Below are 15,978 nucleotides of genomic sequence, written 5' to 3' on the forward strand. Positions count from 1 at the left end.
TAATTCTAACTGCTTCCTCTCCCCCTCTCCCGCCTCCTCTTTGTTTTCCTTCCATACACGTAGGACTTTGTCCTCTTCCCTCTTCTCTCCATCTACACTTTTCCCTGGTGATCCCAGTCACTCCCACACCTTGGAACCTTTAGTTGATCTCCATTCCACCCTCTGTCCTAAGCTTTGGCCCCACATCACCCCTCTCTTTGCCCACCTGTTCTACCTCAAGATGGTGCTGGTATTTAAGACTCAACATGTCTAAGGCTGAAGTCGTTTCCTCCTCTCCACAAGGGATGGCTTCCATTGTCTTGCTTTCTTACAACCATTCTTTAGCCTTCTAGGCCTGCACTTTTGGTTAATGTTTGATAACTTTCACTCACTTATCTCCCCATACAGTCAGTTCCCAATTCCAGTCCTTCTGTGAGTCTTCCCTCACTCCCTACCCATCCTTTCCCATCACCACCACTCCAAATCGGCGCCATTTTTTTTTTAACTCTCTTGCCAGGAATGTTCTAACGGTATCCCAAGTAGGCTCTCTGCTTGGTGTCTCTAAAATCTGTCCTTCATAGATTGACAGCTTACTCCTCCTAAAGCTCAAAGATCCAAAATGGCTCTCCACTCCTTATTATATAAAACTTCAAACCCTTAGATCACCATTCTAGGTGCTTTGCAGACTTTCTCCAACCTGCCCCTAGCCCTGTTTCCCACTATCTGATACATGTCCAAGTAAATTGAAGTTCCTTAGGAGCTGCCCAAACTCCCATCTCTTCTCCTGCCATTTTCTGTGCTGGGGGTTCCCTTTCTAAATCACTACTGTTACAATTCTATCCATCTTCATGCCACATCTCAAGCCTTTCTGTCTTCTGTGAGTCCCTCTAGACTTGGATTTGTGTGGTTTTAGGTTACCACACTCATGAAAAATTAGTATTTTGACTAATTGTGTGTAGATATTATCACTTCCATCATGGTATAGGTTCTTAGAGGGCGGGGACCTTGTTTTATTCTTAGTTAATCCCCAGTAGCACCTGTGCACTGTATGCTCAAGAGAAGTCACTCAGGGTGTTTAAGGGAAGGGAAAGGAAGGGAAATTAAAGTCTGGTACAGCCAAAATAGGGAACTGTGTTCCCACCATCGTGGCCAAGAATTCAACCTCCAGGTCAGGAAATTACTTCCAGTGGCTCCTTCAAGGAAGCCAGAGGAGCCTTCTGCATGCACTTGAGAAGGTCGTGGCAGTGGATACAGGAGCAAATAAAGCGTAGTCTTCTGGTCAGGGCATGATGGCTCCGGTGAGACCGTGAGGGTCACCTTGCTCTCAGATAGAGATGTGCAACACGCAGCTCAGAGAGGCAGGGGCTGGTCCAAGGTCGCAGGGCTGGTCAGACACAAACCTGGGACTGCAGTCCCGACTCTGAGTTCAAGACTTGTCTGTCCCCAAGCTGGGCCTGTTTCATTTGTGAATAAGAAGCACAGAGAAGTCACCCTCTCCGCCCTCTCCCTAGATAACTTTTCATAGTAAAAGAAAAATCAAATACAGTAGGATATGGAATTTAAAATCCCCAAGACATACCTGTGGTAGTGGGGGAGAGATTTCAATTTTATTGGAATTCTGTTGACTAGGGTTGGAATGACTTTCTTGATATCCTCTAGTCCGTCTGAGAGTACTTGTATCATGCCCCAAAGCTCATAAAATCAGATTTTAACTGATTTTATGATTTATGGTCAGATTTAACTGATAAGTTCTCCCTTCCACAATTTAATGTTTTGTTGGTGTTTGATCCTCCTGTTGTCACACGACTGATAAAATCAGACCTGGTGTACAAAAAGAAATTTTTATGTCATTACTTCATTGATCAAATTCTTTTTTTCCTGATCATGAGGTTCATACTTACTCATGGAAGAGAAAGAAAATTTTTATGCGCAGAAAAAAGAATAAATAAGAGAACTAAAAATGGCATGGTTAACCTTTTGGTATAAAAGTGGTATTCGCAGTTTTGGATCTTGTTCTTTATCCTAATGTAATAGATCCCTGCCCCTTCTCTCACTTAATTATTTTTTAAATAAATTTATTTATTTTATTTTTGGCTGCATTGGGTCTTCGTTGCACGTGGGCTTTCTCTAGTTGTGGCAAGCGGGGGCTACTCTTCGTTGCGGTGTGCGGGCTTCTCACTGCGGCGGCTTCTCTTGTTGCGGAGCATGGGTTCTAGGCATGTGGGCTTCAGTAGTTGTGGTGCGCGGGCTTCAGTAGTTGTGGCTCACGGCCTCTAGAGCACAGGCTCAGTAGTTGTGGCGCACGGGCTTAGTTGCTCCGTGGCATGTGGGATCTTCCCAGACCAGGGCTCGAACCTGTGTCCTCTGTATTGGCAGGTGGATTCTTAACCATTGCGGCACCAGGGAACCCCCCTGCTCTCACTTTATATGCCACTGCTCTTTGCGATCCAGGATTTTGGCAGTACTGCTTCATTACATGAAAAAATAATTCCATTTCATGATATAAGCAAACAGACTGCCTGCAGAGAAAAAGCCTATACCTGTTGTGATTTCCATGAAATAAAAAATGCTCAATGTGCAAATGGAGTATAACTTTAAAAATGATATGTGGACATCAAATTGTGTTCTACTTTTGGGAGTTGAATTATAATAGGTTTTAAATTTCTTTTGTACCCTTTAATATAGTTTCGTTACTTTATACAATGATCATGGCTTTTATTTTAAAACTCTAAACCCTCTGAAGAAAGATTTTAAAACTCTCTAGTGTTATTTACTGTGTTGCTATTATGACATTTTAAAAAATATTTATGTATGTATTTATTTACTTTGGCTGTGCTGTATCTTCGTTGTGGCACGCGGGATCTTTAGTTGTGGGATGCGGGCTTCTTAGTTGCAGCATGCGGGATCTAGTTCCCCAACCAAGGATCAAACCCGGGCCCCCTGCATTGGGAGCGCGGAGTCTTACCCACTAGACCACCAGGGAAGTCCCTATTATGACATTTTTAAGAAGCTATCTGACTGCTACATGTGGCTGTTAGTAAGCATGGGCGGCTGGAGGAGAGCTGTAAAACAATAAATTAGAGTAGTAAACATTTTCATGAGAAGATTGGTTTGTGCTAGTATTTGCACTTTTTCCCTCTACCATAATAAAATGATATAATAGGAATTTGGTGGTTCTTTAATTACAGGTATTGCGAAGGGTTTGAGCTCCAGCCATCTCTTTATTCAGGAATCAACCTTGCAGTTTTGCTGATAGTTGCTGGACAGCAATTTGAAACTTCCATGGAGCTAAGGAAAATAGGTAAAGCTGTTTATGACTGCAGATGTTGATATGCTTTGGTAACACAAGTTCAGCATTAAAAATTATGTCCAAATAACCGACATTATATTTCAAAAGGAACAGTTACTGTGTGATGGCACACCTCAGGCAGTAGCCTGAGTAAAATGCCCATTTTCTCCTCTAAAGGCTTTTACGTAATATGGTGGAAACTGGGAAGACTTTGCATAACTTTATCTAAAAGTCAAATTCTTAAGGTGTCCGGCTGAACAGTGTGTTGGGAAGAAAAGGGAGCTTGGAGAAAATGAACAATTACTGTGATGTGGGTCAGTTCTTCAACGTCAGCATGTTGGCCAGTGATGTTGGGAAAGCTGTCCAGGCAGCAGAGAAGTTGTTCAAACTGAAACCTCCAGTCTGGTGAGTCAGGTCTATGTGTTTTCATCACCCATGTCAATATTTGATCTTGTTCTGAAAGGTTTCCCCCAGGAGGAAAAGGTGTGAATGCCAAAAATAATAACAATTGCTATGTTTTTCCTTCTGACTTCTTCATTAGAGCAAAGTTAGGGCAGAAAGAGCAACTCTTGAGGCCTCGCTTGGTTTTATGTGACAGGAGGGAAAGACAGACAGACAGACAGACACCCACACACAGAATGTATCCCTACGTGCTATGTCTCCAAGACAAAACTCTCAGCCCTATTAATCTTTTCAGGCCACGTAGGTCCTCAAGAGCAGAACGTTCTTGGGTATCAGTACATATTGTGCATTTGTGAGAAAGCAGTTAGTAAAGCTAAAAGTACACCAAGAAAATGATTTGCATCACAAATGAAAACTGGAACTAAAACACCAATTATAGATATGGTCAAGAAAATGGTGGCCCAGCAGTGGCCCTGGGTCAGAACATTATACAGCCATTAAAATGTACAAGAAATAATACTTAGAGACATGGAAATGTGTTCATGGTTTATCATTGAATAAGAAAAGCCAGAGGCAGGGTATATTTTTCTATATCAGTGCTCAGACTTTGACATTATCAGAATCACCTGTGTTGATTAAAACACAGATTGCTGGGCCTAACCCTTCGGATTTCTGGTTCAAAGGGTCTAGGGTGGGGCCTGAGAATTTGCATTTAGAAATTACAAGCTGACACTAGTCTGGGGACCACACTTTGAGAACTACTGTTTTATATGGACTCATTTTAATTAAAAGCCTCTGTTTCATATGTGACTCAGAGGAGGGTCTGGGTGGGTTGGGCAATAGCTGACTTCCCAATAGACATTAAGCTCCACTAGAGTTGTGGTTATATTATTGATTGCTATAGTTTCATAATAGATTCTCAGTAGATATTTGTATAATGAAAAAAATGAGTCATGGATTTGCTCCAACGTCTTGATAGTGGCTGTGTCAGGGAGGAGGCAGATTAAGAAGTTTGTAATCTGCTTTTTTAACTCTATTTTCTGATTTGTCTAAAATGCATTTGGATTACTTACATAATTTAAAATTTTTTACTTTTAACGATCCATATTCGTCTGTCCCCTTCTATTTCTCAGCTCAGTGGGCCAGTCTGGACTGTCAGGGGTAGGAATCTCAGCGTTCATATCTAGTTTGACTATATTTCTTTCCCATCTGGAGGACTTTAATTTGACCCTGAAACCCTATTAACCTCTTGAAAGTTTTCTGAGGCTGAGAGAACAGAGGCAGGCTGAGCTTCCAGCCCTCCTGGAGTGGCTGCTGTTTGCAGAATTCTAATTTGAAGGTGCATTGTTGCATCTGAGCCAGACAGAGCTGACTCTGGAGAGGAGACCTGAGGCTTGAATACATTCCTACTACATCAGAACCTGCACTGACTTACAGTGTTGGTACCTATTGTTGTGGGTTCAAGACCACCCTGAGGTTCACAATTTGCCAGAAGAACTCACAGAACTCAGAAAAGCTATTCTACTCATGGTTATGGTTCATTGCAGTAAGAGTATATAGATTAAAAGCAGCAAAGGCAAAAGGCACATAGGGCAGAACTCAGGAGAGACCAGGCATAAGCTTCCAGTTGTCCTCTCCCAGTGGAGTCATGGACAGTGCTTAATTCTCCCAGCAATGATATGTGACAACATGTACAAATTATTGTCAACCAGGGAAGCTCACCAAGCCTTGGTGTCCAGGGTTCTTATTGGGGGTCAGTTATGTAGGCAGGAAGCACCCATGTAGCTGACCTTAGTCACTGAGTCCCCAGCCTCTCTGGAGATCACACTGATACAGCATGACCCAAGGTCCCCACCATGAATCATACTGTTAGCATAAACTAACTGGCCTGGCACAAGGCCCCAGGTAGACTCTTATCAGGCAGGATATCCCAAGGGCTTAGAAGTGATCTCTCAGAAGCCAGTCAAGGGCCAGACCTTTCTTTGGAATGTATACTTGGACAACCCAGTCCTGCTGAATTAATCCTTTACTACACAGTACCCAAGCAAGCCAGTCAGAGCCTAGCTGATCTGCCTTCCCAGGATAGCTCCAGACTTTATCCTTAAAGGGCAAAATAATACTCTGATACTATCAGCAGAAGCACCTCCCCACCAAACCCCATTCACTACCAGAGAGGATGTGACCACCACTGCCTGGCAACTATGTTTTCAAAGAGTTCAGTTTGCCTAAAGATAGTAAAGGTGTGGTGAGATTGAAGACCTTATAAATTCAAAATCTACCAGGTCAGATCTAATTTTTTTTTGAAAGAAAGTACATTGAGTTTAATATTAGTGATTGCCAGAGGTCAAAGAGGGGATGGGTATGGGAAGGAAGTTGGCATGGCTATAGAAGGGAAACATGAGGGATCCTTGTGGATGGAAATATTTTCTCTCTTGACTGTATCAATGTCAGTATCCTGATTGTGATATTATTCTAGAATTTTACATGATGTTACCATTGGGATAAACCAAGGGCGCATGGGATCTCTCTGTATTGTTTCTTATAACTATGTAAATCTATAATTACCTCAAAATAAAAAGGGTAGTTAGAAAAGAAGAAGACACTGAGTTTGAAATTTTTTCATTTTGCAGTGGCTTTGAACTTCCAACCACTTGCTCTTGTTAATTCAGATAGCAAATGCTTGCCAGTCTGTGCTTTGAACAGTGTACCAAAACTGAGGTTTAGCCCAGTGTTGGTAAAAGCCATGTTGTATGTTTCTTGGACAAGCTTATTTTGCCCCCTTTGGGTTTCTTTTAATTAAGTATGTGGCTGCCAAATTATTAAGAAGCACTTGCTACACACTACGAATTTAAGAAATAAGGCTTTTGGGAAACTTCTTTTAAAGGGAGGAGAATTGAATTCCGTTTCTTTGGGAATCTAATTTATTGGTGCTCATGATTTTTCCAGGTACCTGCGATCATTAGTTCAGAACTTGTTATTAATTCAGCGCTTCAAGAAACCCATTATTGAACATTGACCCAGGCAAGAACGGCTGAACTTCTGGTTAGATATAATTTTTGAGGCAACAACTGAAGTTACTACTAATGGACTCAGATTTCCAGTAAGAGATGCTAAATGCATTTTTTAAGATAAAAAAAAAGAAGAGAAACTGGGGTTGGTACTATCTAATTATTGAATACTCTGAAAGGAAGAAACCCTTAGAGTAATTGAAAAGGTTAAGAGATCCATCAATCTTATGTAGGATCAGCCAGCGAGAGATCAACTCACTAGAAAAAGCTGGTTATATCCTCTAAAATAGTGGTTCTCAACTAGGAGTGATTTTTGTCCCCCAGACGCCATTTGGCAACATCTGGAGACATTTTGGTTGTCACAACTGTGGGAAAGGTGTTGCTACTGGCACCTAGTGGGGTGGAGGCCAAGGATGCCACTAAACCTCCCACAATGCACAGGACAGTTTCCTGCCCCCAACACAGAATTATCCAGCCCAAAATGTCCATAGTGCTGAGGAGGAGAAACTTGGTTCCACAACAATGCAACACTAATAGTAAAATTTTCAAATTCACAGCTGTTTCCTGTTGAGCTTTGGTTTGCCTCCAATGCCACTGATTACTTTTTAAAACTTTATTGAAAAGCAAAATCGCTTTTAGCTTTTCATTGAGTTTTTGTTTCAATTTTATGATCATCTTATAAGGAGTCATGAATAAGACATCTAAGCATCCCAGAAACTGGGATAACTTCAGATAATTGTGTTTCGTGTTTATGTCATAAGATTTTGTGAACATTCAGTGTTCAGAATTTCATGAAACATCGAATAAAAGATTACGTTGTTTGAAATGATTATGATAATGATTTTGTGCCTGGGTAATACGTTTTTAAATCTTCTTTGAATTATGAAATATTTCAAACCTACTGAAAGGTACCAAAAACATAATGGAACGGACCCTCATGTAATCTCTACCCCAGTTTAGCAATAAACATGTTGCTTTATTTGCTTTGGAAATTCATTCTCTCTCTATCTCTCTCCCCCCTTTTTTTACCCCGTTCCTCTTCATCTCTCCATCCTTCTCTCCTTCCTTCCTTCCCTCCCTCTCCCCCAGCAAAATAAAATATGACTGATGGACTGTCACCTCACTCTTCATCCTCTTGCATGTTTTGCAGACTTGGGTACCTACCTGTGGATCCTCAAGTTTACTTCCTAATTTCTCTCAAAAACTGTAGCCTTCCTCTTTCTTCTCTGTGACTTCCTCAGGCAAGCCTTTCTTGGCCCCTCTGTCTAAAGAAGTGTCCTCCACCCCTTCCTCACCATTATTCTGCCTTATTTTCTTCAGAGGTCTGTATGTTATCTTATTGCATATCCTTATCTGTTAGTTACACTATCTGCCCCATCAGAGCATAGACTTCCCATAGGGAAGGGATTGTGGGCCGCCGTATCCACCAGTCCTAGAGCAGGGTTGCTGCATAGTAGGTACACGTAGAGGATCTGTGGAGTCCAGAGCTTCCCACTTCCTCACTGGGCAAGATAACCTATGTGGCATGTTCCCACACATTACAGAAATCTCTTCTTTTAGGTTCCGGTGATAGAACCAACCGAAGTCTACCAGCCTTCGTATGTCTCTATAAACAGTGAAGCTGAGGAGAGGACAGTTTCTCTGTGGCACGTCTCACCCATGGAAATGGTAAGAAAACAATCATAAACAGCTCTCTCTTTATTCTGTATTATTTAATGAAAAATTCAGTTTTCAAGTAGGAGAGTCAACTATATTGTAGTACTTGAAAGAACAGGCACCCATGCCTAACTTCTGAGTTACAGGAGTATATGAGGGAGTGTAATCACAGATGGAGGAAAGGAAGCAGGGTTTTCCAAATATATATATTTGTATTATATGTATAGCTATGTGTGTATATATACATGTGTGTGTATATATATGTATTTATATACGAATGAATATAAACTTGTGGGAAAAAATGAGTTAAACCATGAAGGAAGTGGATAAGGAATAAAGTGAAAGTCCCTCCAAATCCCCCAAACTTGGTATGTATTCCCATCACCAATGATTTGATGGATGTCCATCTATACCTTTCTCTAAGCTCAGTTATATATGTATAATGTGTGTATACATATATCCATTATATATATAATATACATATATATAGGGGGAAGAAGCATATGTGAGATCATATGGTGAGATTTGTTATTTTGCAACTTACTCTTTTTAAATGATCCATACATCATGGACAGTTTTTCATATAGCACACACTGATCCACCCGATTTTTAAAACGTGATATTCCCTATATTCCCATATCATGGTGGTGCATTTCCGGGTATGGATGAGCCATAATTTATTTCACCACTTTCCTGCTAATGCACATTTAGGTTTCAGTTTTGCATTCTAGCTGATGGTAAATACGCCAGGGCACATCCTGGTGGTTACACCATACCATGCGCGTGTAGATGTTTCAGGATGGGCTTCCCTGGTGGTGCAGTGGTTGGGGGTCCGCCTGCCAATGCAGGGGGCGCGGGTTCGTGCCCCAGTCTGGGAAGATCCCACATGCCGCGGCGCGGCTAGGCCCGTGAGCCACGGCCGCTGGGCCTGCGCGTCTGGAGCCTGTGCTCCGCGGCAGGAGGGGCCGCAGCGGTGGGAGGCCCACATACCGCAAAAAAATAAACAAACAAAAAGACTACATATGTTTAAAATTCGATAGCTATTGTCAGATTCGTACTATTCTGATTTATACTCACACCAGCAATATAGGAGTGGAAACATTTTCATTGCCCATTAAAGATATTACACAAATGCTGGGCCAGGCCTCATGTTTTGTGGTAACAGCTATATTTTCATCTGTATTTGTCTAAAGTACTTCATCAGATTTTTTCTTTAATAAAATATTTTGTAGTAATAAAAAGAGGTAGCACCTTTGACAAGTACATTAGACAGATCTATTTGCTATGTCTGTGTTTTCATGGAGTAGGGGGAGAATTCTGCCATCAACTTGGCAAAGAAGGATTTTTTCCACCTGGAAACAAGAGTGTGAGCAATTATGTCTTAATCAGGTAAAAATAAGCAATATCTTCAAAAATAAAATACAACATCAGAGAATAAGGAGAGGCTCAGAATCATATTGGAAACTCTTTATCAGAAATAGTCATGATACAACAACTTTCCATTGTTCAATGGGTATAAAGTTTCAGTTATGCTAGATAAATAAGTCATAGCTGCTGTACAGCACAGCGCCTATAGTTAACAATATGGGATTGTGCACTTCACATTTGTCAAGAGGGTAAATATCATATTTGTTCTTACCACACACACAAATAAAAACAAAACCCAAGGGACACAAGGACACTTTGGGAGGTGTTGGATATATCTATTACCTTGATTGTGGTGATGGTATCACAAATGTTGGCATATGTCCAAACTCATCAAATTATGCACATTAAATAGGTGCAGTTCTTTGTATATCAATTATACTTCAATAAAGGTACATATGAAAAATATATAGTCATGAATGATATTTCAAGTTGCCTTAGTCTGCTTGAGCTGCTGTAACAGAATACCACAGACTGGGTGGCTTAAACCAGTGGTCCCCAACGTTTTTGGCACCGGGGACCAGTTTTGTGGAAGACAGTTTTTCCACAGACCTGGGGGGTGGGGGTGATGATTCAGGCGATAATGTGAGCGATGGGGAGCAGCAGATGAAGCTTCGCTCGCTCACCCACCCGCCCGCCCTCCGCTCATCTCCTGCTGTGCAGCTAGATTCCTAACAGGCTGCAGACCGGTACTGGTCCGCAGACCGGTACTGGTCCGCAGCCCAGGGTTTGGGGACCCCTAGCTCAAACAACAGAAATTTATTTCTCACAGTTCTGGAGGCTGGAAAGTCTGAGATCAGGGTGCCAGCATGGTCAGGTTCTGGTGAGAACCCTCTTCCTGGTTTGCAGATGGTGGTCTTCTTGCCCTGTTCTCACATAATGGAAAGAGAGATAGAGAACACTCTCCTGTCTCTTCTTACATAGGGCACTAATCCCATCACAAGGGCTCCACCCTGGTGACCTAATCACCTCTCAAAGGCCACCATCTCCAAATACCATCACACTGGGGGTTAGGACTCCAACATATGAATTTGTGGAGACACAAACATTAAGTCTATAACACAAATGTAAGCTAGTAACCTTGTCTAGTATTTAACAGCGAAGCAACCTTCTCCTCATTGATAAGAGAGTCAGTAGCCATTAGTGAAAATGAGCTGCCATAATGTGCTGGGGTATTTTTCCTGCACTGTGTGCTTTAAATATTTGAGCAAAAGAGAAGGAGCTAGAATAAGATACATACATGGTGTTCATACAGATACATCTCATTTGAAGAATGCATGTATCTTCTGTTAAATTTGCCTCTTTGTTTTTTTTTAACCTTTTATTTAAGTATAACAGACACAGAAAAGTGCATAACTCATAAATGTACAATTTGATGCATGTTTTATTAAGTGAACACACCTAAGTAACCAGTGCAACCCAGGGAAGGGAACATTAGTAGGCCCCCACCCCCCAAAGCCCTACTTATGTTCCCCCCTACAGGTACCACTGCCATGAAGCACCCTGTCCTCACTGTTGGGATTCTTGTACTAGAGGCCAACCTTGCTTACATGCTTCGTGTCATTGATGCCACTGTGATGCAAGAGAATTTTCAAAATTCTGATCTGTAACCTCCCTATTCCATTGATAGAGGTAACAAAACACCTCATTTTTAATTTTTTTTTTAAATTGATCTATGTCATCTCATTTTTTTCATATTTCTTTTTTTATAAATTTATTTGGCTGTGTTGGGTCTTCGTTTCTGCGCAAGGGCTTTCTCTCGTTGCGGCGAGCCGGGGCCACTCCTCATTGCAGTGCATGGGCCTCTCACTATCTCGGCCTCTCTCGTTGCGGAGCACAGGCTCCAGACGCGCAGGCTCAGTAGTTGTGGCTCACAGGCCCAGTTGCTCCGCAGCATGTGGGATCTTCCCAGACCAGGGCTCGAACCTGTGTCCCCTGCATTGGCAGGCACAGTCTCAACCACTGCACCACCAGGGAAGCCCCATCATTTTTTAATTTTTATTGGGGTATAGTTGATTTACAGTGTTGTGTTAGTTTCAGGTGTACAGCAAAGTGAATCTGTTATACATATATCCACTCTTTTAGATTCTTTTCCATATAGGCTATTATAAAGTATTGAGTAGAGTTCCTTGTGCTATATAGTAGGTCCTTATTAGTTATCTACTTTATATATAGTAGTGGCTATATGTCAATCCCAATCTCCCAATTTATCCCTCCCCCCCCTTATCCCCCGGTAACCATAAGTTTATTTTTTACATCTGTAACTCTATTTCTGTTTTGTAGATAAGTTCATTTGTAGCCTTTTTTTTTTAGATTCCACATGAAGCAATATCATATGCTATTTGTCTTTCTGTGTCTGACCTACTGCACTCAATATGACAATCTCTAGGTCCATCCATGTGGCTGCAAATGGCATTATTTCATTCTTTTTTATGGTTGAGAAATATTGCATTGTATATATATATGTACCACATCTCCTTTATCTATTCATCTGTCGATGGGCATTTAGGTTGCTTCCATGTCCTGGCTATTGTAAATAGTGCTGCAATGAACATTGCGGTGCATGTGTCTTTTTGAATTATGGTTTTCTCTGGGTATATGCCCAGTAGTGGGATTTCTGGGTCGTATGGTAGTTCTATTTTTAGTTTTTTAAGGAACCTCCATACTGTTCTCCATAGTGGCTGTATCAATTTACATTCCCACCAACAGTGCAAGAGGGTTCCCTTTTCTCCACACCCTCTCCAGCATTTATTGCTTGTAGATTTTTTGATGATGGCCATTCTGACTGGTGTGAACACCTCATATTTTGACAAATAGTTGTGGAAAAAACTAATCCTATTAAAGTGACTCTTCATACTTTTAGAGCAAAATGGTTTTGTTCTCATGGAATTCTACAAACCTATAATGTTTGCAGGTCTTTAATGGGAATTTCCATCGGTACATATAGTATCTCACTAGTTGTAAATGTGTTACTTTGTTTGTATATAGTCTGTAATAAGAAATAGAAAGCACTATATAAGCAGCAAATGCTATCTTTCCTTGACTGAGGAAATGTTTTGCACAGTGCTTGGTAGTTGCCAGAGCAAATGTCTGAGAGAAATATAAATTGCCTTTTTTTCTTTGAGAGGAAGGCTTTGCTTTTGCCTTCATTTACATTTTTTAAATTGTGCAGGTTGTGGAAGCAAGCAGATTAGCCTGGAGTGAAATGATAACTTCTCTGCACAGACTTGCAGTTCTTCCCGGTGGGCTGTGGTGGTGGGAAGCAATCACACAGGCACACGTTCACCTGCAGACAGCACCGCTGTAACATTAGATTAAGGTCTGCTTCATCAGCCGGGGATTCAGAAACGTACGCTGGTCAGTGTTTAACCACCAGCTCTCCAGGGGATATGGGAGCAGAGGGCCGATTTGTAGTGTTTACTGATTTCTGTGGTGTCAATACTCCCGTCATGGCCAGTTTCACGCAGCCAACATCAGGTCACCGAGCACAGGGTTAGGAAGAGACGTGCACAACTGGCCTCCCAAGCTGGTGCGAGCTCGCCCAGCACAGCGATGCGGGGAGGCTGCACAGAGCAGGCGCAAATGCAGTGTTTCTCCCTCAGCTTCTCGTGGGTCCCAAAGTCACCAACAGGTGCACTGTGGCCACCATTGCTATCCATACGGGTAGGGCTGCTGGTTTTGGAAAGCTCTTTGGGAGGTGCCTTTTATGCTTATATTAGCGACTGGAACATCTCACACAAAAAGTCTGTGCTTTTAACAACAACCAAAAAAAAAAGTCTATGCTTTTAACACAAAAATCCCCCCTCCCTGAAAGTCCGCATCCTGGGGGTAGGAGGGCAGAGGCTGAGTCAGCACCTAGGGGATCCTGAAGGAGTCCCCTCCCTCTGAGTTCCCGGCCCATTTCTCCAGAGCCCACCCCGGCTCTGCTGCCAATGCACTGTTACTGGGGGCTCCTGGCACTGCGGAAAGCTAAAATCTTCAATCTGTTTCCTCATCATGATTTGGTGAAATATCCCCTCTCAGGAAAGATTAGAATGCTGCCTTACAGGAGGCTCGGGACAGGAGGAGAACAGTCATAGCTTTCCTGATTGACCCGCCAGGACACCACCAGATAGCTCATGAAAAACTCCCCTTGCAGGCACAAGAGAGCACGGACTTCACGGTTCCATTTGTGTAATATTCCAGAACAGGCAACACTCTCCACAGTGGGACAAGTCAGAATAGCAGTTGCCTTTGGGTCGACAGGAGTGACTGGGAACAGGGGATCTGAGGGAATCTTCTGGGCTGCTGCTAATGTTCTGTCTCTTGGTTTAGATGCTGGTTACAGTGGCTATTCATGTTGTGGAAATTTATTGAGATGATCACTGTACCCTTTTCTGAATGTATGCCGTATTTCAGCTTAAAAGTTTAGTAATAATTTAAAAAACACTTGTAGTGGCCCTGTTGATATTCCCCAATCGTTATTGGATCCTGTGACTTTCCAGATAAAACTCAGTCTTTTATTAAGTGTCAAGCCCCTACGTAACCCTGCCCTCCTTCTCCTCTCCCTCCCCGACCCTCAGCCCCAGCCAGACCTTCATCTGTCACCTCACAGTCCCCTGAGCTGGCCCTGCAGGAGTTTACACCTGCACTTCTGTTCTCATCCTTCCCCCTCCCTGGAATTCATTCTTCCAATTACCCAAGTCCTAACTTTGGCGAAGGTGTCTCTAACCACCCTTTCCCTCCTTCCGTCCTTCCACTGAACGTCTGTTGGCTACCCAGTTGTCTGTATCATGTGCAAAGTACATCCTATCGCTTATTTATCCATTTTCCAAAGTGTCTCCCCAACTGCTCTGCAAGCGCATGCACGACTTCTATATTTTTATATCTGTAGGACCTATGAAGCAGGAACCCCCCACCCAGTGCCTATTGATTATGATGTAAAGGGAAAGCGGAGGGGAGCTCCATGTGGTTTACTTCCTTTTTTTAAAATTTAATTTTATTAATTTTTTGGCCGCACCACGCAGCATGTAGGATCTTAGTTCCCTGACCAAGGGTCAAACCCGTGCCCCCTGCAGTGGAAGTGCAGAGTCTTAACCACTGGACCGCCAGGGGAGTCCTTCCGTGTGGTTTACTTCTTAACCAGTAAATCTTCCTCCCAAATCAAGAAGTTCCCTAAAGCTACCCTAGAGTAAACCTACCGTCCGGGAATACTTTGAAAACTTGTGTGGTTGAGCTTTCTACATACATACAGCCTCTTGCAGGCTCTCTCGAATCTGCCCTCATTCATATTTCTGTACCTGAATCCAAAGCAGACTCCCGTTCTCCACCACTGCCCTCTTTCAGTGACTTGGAACACATCCCTCCTCTGAAATACGCTCAGTCTTTCTGTAAAGATGGGTCTGATGTGATAGCTTTCATGTTTTCATCCACTTTCATCTTTCACAGCTCTCAGTGATCCTCACACAGGGGGGAGGCTTAAAGTCCTGATGATGGCCTCCAAAGGCCTGCATGATTTCCTTAACCTACTCTCGCACTCCCCCTTCACTCACTCCACTCCCATCTCACTCCCCTCCTTGCTGGTCCCCAAACATGCAAAGCACACTGCTGCCTCAGGGCCTTTGCACTTGCTGTTTCCTCTGCCTGGAACTGGTCCCCCAGTTATCTGCATGGCTCACTCCCTCACCCCCTTTAGCTTTCTGCTTGAAAACTCAAGACTTCCTGCCCCACCTTAATGCTCTTTGCTGTGTTATTTGTGTTCATAGCACTTTTCACCCTCCACCATACTCTTCACTTACTATTTGATTTATTACCTATCTCCCCTCACTCGATTGTAAGCCCCACGAGGGCAGGGGTTTTGTCATTTTCTGTCATGTCCCTGCTGGTACGTTGCCTAGTGCATAATAGGTGTTTCATCAACATGTCTGGATGGATCTTCTCCCACTGGGAACCATCCTCCCAGCTGTGCCTGTTGCCATTGCTCCAGGATGGCAGGAAACCTGTCACCCGATCGCTTGTGACTGTTCTCCTGAGCCATATGCTCAGTCATTTGGCTCTCACACTTCTCTGGGAGGCTTAGCTGGTCATTTATGGCATTCCTCAGGCTAACCTAATGTATTTGCTTATTTAAAATTATTCTCTGTTGTTGTAATGTATTGGTATTGTAGCCTATGGCCCTTCTAAAACTGGGAATTCAGACACTCCTTCTGAGGCTTAGCTTTGTTCATAGTTTAAGGGCAG

At 42.7% G+C, this 15,978-nt stretch overlaps 1 protein-coding gene across 1 annotated transcript in view; it reads left to right on the forward strand.

Annotated features, from left to right (window-relative positions):
- Positions 1-15,978, forward strand: part of MAP3K15 (mitogen-activated protein kinase kinase kinase 15) — a gene marked incomplete at its 5' end in the record, with an annotated part of 93,540 nt that overhangs the window by 40,176 nt on the left and 37,386 nt on the right. Inside the window, 4 exon segments of the mRNA XM_060086559.1 lie at positions 3,168-3,280; positions 3,514-3,673; positions 6,617-6,770; positions 8,239-8,346. Coding sequence (XP_059942542.1) covers positions 3,168-3,280; positions 3,514-3,673; positions 6,617-6,770; positions 8,239-8,346 — 535 coding nt within the window.

This window comes from Mesoplodon densirostris, chromosome X (genome assembly GCF_025265405.1).
Source record: "Mesoplodon densirostris isolate mMesDen1 chromosome X, mMesDen1 primary haplotype, whole genome shotgun sequence".
Classification (NCBI taxonomy): Eukaryota; Metazoa; Chordata; class Mammalia; order Artiodactyla; family Ziphiidae; genus Mesoplodon; species Mesoplodon densirostris.